Here is a 6117-nt window from a genome sequence, read left to right on the forward strand (position 1 = left end):
TCAGAACTAATACAACTTCCAAGATACGTAAAACGCTCCACAACTTCCAGTGCCTCTCCCTGGATTGTAAGTGGCGTGTTCAGTGACTGCACGTCCACAAGCATAACCTTAAACTTTGTGGGTGCAAAGTGCATACCAAAGGACGGGATGACTTTGTCAGTTCATCTGCGAATAGTTGCGCCTTCTCTCCCTCTTCGAACATGAGAACGATGTCGTCTGCATATTCCAGATCGACAAGTCTTTCAGGTATTTGAGCGTCAGGGTCTTGGAGACTGTTGGGGATATCAATATCCCCAGCGTTCGTCTCATTATTTCATTGATCACGAAGTTAAAAAGGAATGGAGAGAGTGGGCATCCCTGCGCTTTTGGTCGGGAAGCTTTTGGTGAGCTCTCCGTCCACTCTCACAAGTCCAGAAGTCTGATCATCGGGAACTGTGGCAGTACCTGGTGATCAAGGATGCCTCTGAATTCCCTTTTATAAGGGCTTATATGCCCCTTCACTTGAGAGCGTACGTGTCTACGACAAATTCTTTTCGGTGCTCAACACATCCAGCGGTGTCATGCAGGTGTCTCCTGTCGTCTATTCTTTGTGATTTCGTTGTCGATTTGTTCCTTGAGTCTTCTTGATCCGTCTCCAACATCTTGGGTGCCGAATTACTCCGTGGGTGTTCGCTCACCGACATGGTGTACGCTGCTGATACACTGATGATTAAGAAATGCAAGCAATTTTGAATAACTTAAGTAATTCCGATTCACAGCTTGGTGTGCAATTTAAGCCCGTGAAGATTAAAATGCTACTGCAAGATTGGGTGAGATCAAAAACAAACTTCACCTTGTAAGTGAAGCGATCAATGTGGTGGATATGTTCGGAGGCTGCGTAGGTCCCGACGAACTGGTGAAAGACGAAATCACTCCCTGAATTGGAAAAGCCATGGCAGAACTTGTTAGCCTCCGGCATTTGTGGAGTAGACGTGACACCAGCCTGACTGTCAAGGGTACAGTACAATGCCATGGTTTAATCTGTCCTAGTTTATAGGATCAAATACTTGGCTGCTACGTATGGAAGACCTTTGAGGGCCCTGTCATAGATTCCCCCGAAGAATCGCGTGATTCTAATTGGAGCACCAGATCAGTAATGCTGAAGTACGCGAGATGGCTTTCGGAAAATTTCACTTTCCCTCAATAGACCAGCCGGTCATACTTCACAGGCTATGCTAGTTAGGCCATGTACTTCGTATGCTAGAGAACGGGCGAGATGGCTCACTGGTTAGAGCGCAGATTTACTGGCCAGAAGGTCCGTGGCTCGAACCCGACCCCCCTCGATTTCCCCTGCCTTGGGCAACCTGACAGTATCCCAGCCCTCATGCTTCCTTTGGGTGACATGGCAGCTAGGCACTGAAAGAGTCGTACAGCTGAACGATTATCTTGTCTCACGCCAGAGAACCGTCTGCCTCGTAGAGTCCTCTTCGCCCAATCTTGTGTCGGATGGGACAACCGAGAGGTGATCGGCCCATGACTTGGCAACAAGGCCTGAGGGCCATCACTAGTCAACTTAATCGCGTTCGTAAATGCCGTCTCCCAGGGAAGCAGTCAAACCAAGAGCGGCGAGGCCTTGTACTACGATTACTCGTATTATGAAATGATCTGAGGGTAAAGTCGTATTGTTGTGCACGGTGGGGGTGTAAAAGCAGTAAGGCGTTTCTTCAAAGCTACCAGCACGTCCATATTTATGAAAGCAACAATGCCGCATTACCCCGAGGATGGATGGGATAGAAAACATTGCCCCTAAAAATCGCGCACTCCGGTCACCGAATGGTTGACCGTGGCTGCCGAGGACTAATATAATACGATCGGAAAACCAACGAAAATTGCCATGAGCTTGATGCTCCAAATGCATCTGTGCTCAGCAGCATCTTTGTCTTATTCCATGCGCGCTCATGTTAGACCAGCCCCCTCCAGCCGATTCGAACTATTCAGTCATCGACTGCGGACAGGGTCTCCTCCCTAACAACCACTGACTTGCGAGTCCGCCGTACCTCTTCCTCCGCCTGAACAGCCGGGAAGTATCACTTTCCCACATAGTTATTTGTCCATCGTTCCCCCCTCCCACTCCATTTCCACTCTACAAATAAACGATCATTTGATTGTCAGTTTTCTTACCGATGCATCTTTTCCACTCCTCTACCCACTAACATTAAACAACACTATTGAATCCACGAAATTCTTTCTACATGGCAACTTCCCGCTTTTGTTCTGTGTGTTTCGATTTCCCCTGCCTTGGGCAACCTGACAGTATCCCAGCCCTCATGCTTCCTTTGGGTGACATGGCAGCTAGGCACTGAAAGAGTCGTACAGCTGAACGATTATCTTGTCTCACGCCAGAGAACCGTCTGCCTCGTAGAGTCCTCTTCGCCCAATCTTGTGTCGGATGGGACAACCGAGAGGTGATCGGCCCATGACTTGGCAACAAGGCCTGAGGGCCATCACTAGTCAACTTAATCGCGTTCGTAAATGCCGTCTCCCAGGGAAGCAGTCAAACCAAGAGCGGCGAGGCCTTGTACTACGATTACTCGTATTATGAAATGATCTGAGGGTAAAGTCGTATTGTTGTGCACGGTGGGGGTGTAAAAGCAGTAAGGCGTTTCTTCAAAGCTACCAGCACGTCCATATTTATGAAAGCAACAATGCCGCATTACCCCGAGGATGGATGGGATAGAAAACATTGCCCCTAAAAATCGCGCACTCCGGTCACCGAATGGTTGACCGTGGCTGCCGAGGACTAATATAATACGATCGGAAAACCAACGAAAATTGCCATGAGCTTGATGCTCCAAATGCATCTGTGCTCAGCAGCATCTTTGTCTTATTCCATGCGCGCTCATGTTAGACCAGCCCCCTCCAGCCGATTCGAACTATTCAGTCATCGACTGCGGACAGGGTCTCCTCCCTAACAACCACTGACTTGCGAGTCCGCCGTACCTCTTCCTCCGCCTGAACAGCCGGGAAGTATCACTTTCCCACATAGTTATTTGTCCATCGTTCCCCCCTCCCACTCCATTTCCACTCTACAAATAAACGATCATTTGATTGTCAGTTTTCTTACCGATGCATCTTTTCCACTCCTCTACCCACTAACATTAAACAACACTATTGAATCCACGAAATTCTTTCTACATGGCAACTTCCCGCTTTTGTTCTGTGTGTTCAATCGTCAAACAGATACAGATATGGTTAGAGCGCCATTCTAGTAACTGGAAAGTCTGTTTTCAAACTCGACGTATACACCTCGACTTCCCCTTTCTAGGCTTGAGCAACCTGCCAGTATCCTAGCCCTCGTGCTTTTTTCAGGTGGCATGACAACTAGGCATTTTCTAGGCTGAGCAACCTGCCAGTATCCTAGCCCTCGTGCTTTTTTCAGGTGGCATGACAACTAGGCATCGAAAAAGTGCTACAGCTTAGCAATTTGTTGATTGTTATTTATACCCCAAGCGGAATACTGTGTCGAGATTTATCCCGGCTCATTCGTCACGCAAGAAGCACTGAGAGTGACCCTTACGGACGATCTGAATGCCCAAATCAATTCTCTGGGCTCTGTGAAATCACATCTTAGCGGTCGATTCGGGGTAAACGCTTACTTCATAGTCAGCGAAGAGGGACCTCCTCAGTTGTTGTGGGCACTACTCGTTTCTGGCCACCACGAGTTTTCGACCGAGGGTCGCACCACGTAACCTAGTGACCACCAACTGTCAATCAACTGTGGACCCGATTAGATCACGTGGCTATCAGCCACCGGTGGGGAGCCACAATCCAAAACTGCCGTTCTACCTGGAGGGGGGAGCCCCAAAACTGCCGTTCTACCTGGAGCATATAACTTTATTCCGATTACGGCACTGTGTGGGTGCACCCGAGAGTTTGCTTCCCCTCATACCCTCGAAAACTTGGAGAACTACCATAGCTTAACAGTATCGATCGGAGCTAGCTCAGTTACTCTCTGCAATAAACCGACGCTACACTGGTAGCGATCACTTAGGTGAAAAATAGCAAAATGTGAACGGAGCTATGCTAGTGATGTTCAAAGCTGACCGTGGACCGTCAGACACTTTGGTGGTGTATATAGGGCTATGATGTATGCATAAATTCTTAGCCCTCCTTAAAGCCAACTCCCGTGGGCGGCTAAGAGCCTATGGGGAGCTGTCGCCTGAGTTCACTACATCAGGTGTTGTGAGGCAAGGCTTTTTTCTTTCAGCTTTCCTCTTCAACTTTGTTATTGATATGATCATGGATCCTTCCATCATCATCATGGAAGAATCACTGCCAGTCTCCAATACCTGGGGTCGAAATTACCCCAGAGCATTCGCTGTAAGATCCTGTGTACGCTTATGACATAGCTCTCCTTGAATCTGACGCTATCGTAATGCGTGTGACAAACTACTCTTAATACTGCGCAAGTTATTTAAAGACTGCTTTTGATTACCTATGTCTTCAAAGGATTGTACATTTCTGATGACAGCGTTCCCGACCTAAAGCTGCCACCTTGACGTGGTGGTCGGGCTTCAGTGCTGCAATGATCCCGCGGGCTACACTGGCTGGAATTTCGTTCCACAAGGTTCAACCATGCCAGGAAGGCCAAAGGGGAGCAGCCAGACCAAGAGCAGCGAGACCCCGTACTACGAGTAATCGTGCTACGAGGCGGTCTGGGGGTAAAGTCGTACTGTCCTCTGCGACAGGAGTGTGAAGGCAGTAAGGTGTTTCCCCCAGGCGACCAGCATGTCCATATTTATGGAAGCAGCGATGCTGCCTTCCCCCGAGGAAGGACGGGTTAGAAAAGGTCGGCCCCAAAAACCGCACACTCCGATCGCCCAACGGTTGACCGTGACCGCCAGCGCATTATCCNTACAGCTGACAATGATGATGATGATGACAGCGTTGCTTTAGCAACAAGTAGGTTCGTTACACACCTGGAGTAGGATTGGCGGTTTAGTGCTCGTCTCAACACTTTCACAACCGATTATGGTGGTTGGGACGTGATTGGAATGCTCACTAATTGTTTATCAGTAAAGGTTTTCTTCGAACACCCTAGACCAAGCTGGAGACGAAATCTGGGCTCAGAGGTTTAGCACCTTCACACGGAGACTCATTTCTGTAGGTGACCATAGATTCTTTGTTTAAGGGTTTGAAGACGATATAAAACTTTTTCCAATAAGTCCCAACCCCCTCCTTCGTTTCCATTTTTATCTGGGGCTTTCTTCCTCTATGGTTGTGCTGCAGTTAAGAACCAATATCCATTACTGGTGTATTATCGTCTACGATGATGGTGACGATGATGCTATCTTGTTGGAGGCTTTTGTTTCCTCTGAAGGACTAGACGTGACAAACCCAGAAGCCACTTTGTGGGTGACCGAAGCGATAGGATGGATTCCCAATTCTCTGTAAAATTGTAGCTGCATTTGCTACTCCTCAAACTCAAAGCGTCTTCGAATATTAATTATGGTATATCGTTTAGTTTGTGATTCATCGCTTTTGCTTCATCTTGCACTGGTCATTGGGGAAGCATGAGATGAATTCCGGTCTTTACCGGTGTTTGCTGTGTTCATCCGTGCGGAACGATCAGACTGGCCTGCTTCGCGACCCACGTAAAGGCTAAGGTTGATACTGCACCTCAGTAATTGGTGCACACCATTATGAGCACGACATCGGCAGTCTAATAACTTTCCAAACTGGGAGGAAACCCAGTGCCGCATGGATTGGCCAGTTTCACCGCTGGCTGAGTACGTAGCGTCTCGGACAACCATTCAATGGGCCTACACACATTCTGGTCGGGACTGGACCACCTTAGGCAGCAGTCTTTGTTGGAAGGCTGAAGGGGACAGACAAGTTTTCCTTGCCCATTTTTGATGCGGTTCCTCCTCGCCATGGTTAGCGATCAGTCTTAGTGGTTCATTCTCTGGCATAATCGCCGTAGTGGGCAGCAGCACAATACATTCACTTTTCAGTGCGAGACAGTTATCGTGAAGCGCACCATGCTCACAGCTCTCAATGTCATGTACGCGATTGTGCTCATACAATTCTTGGTGCACCACAGCTCACTGTTCAATAATTCTTTTTTTGTTTCTTTTC

The 6117-nt window shown here is 48.3% G+C and overlaps 1 protein-coding gene across 1 annotated transcript; it reads right to left on the reverse strand.

Moving 5' to 3' along the window:
- Positions 1-5525: 5525 nt before the first annotated feature.
- On the reverse strand, positions 5526-5792 carry T265_05945 (hypothetical protein; the record flags this gene model as incomplete). Its single annotated transcript, XM_009171092.1, has 1 exon — positions 5526-5792. The coding sequence occupies one exon, from the start codon at positions 5790-5792 to the stop codon at positions 5526-5528; it is 267 nt and encodes an 88-aa protein (XP_009169356.1).
- Positions 5793-6117: the final 325 nt, after the last annotated feature.

This window comes from Opisthorchis viverrini (genome assembly GCF_000715545.1).
Source record: "Opisthorchis viverrini unplaced genomic scaffold opera_v5_118, whole genome shotgun sequence".
Classification (NCBI taxonomy): Eukaryota; Metazoa; Platyhelminthes; class Trematoda; order Opisthorchiida; family Opisthorchiidae; genus Opisthorchis; species Opisthorchis viverrini.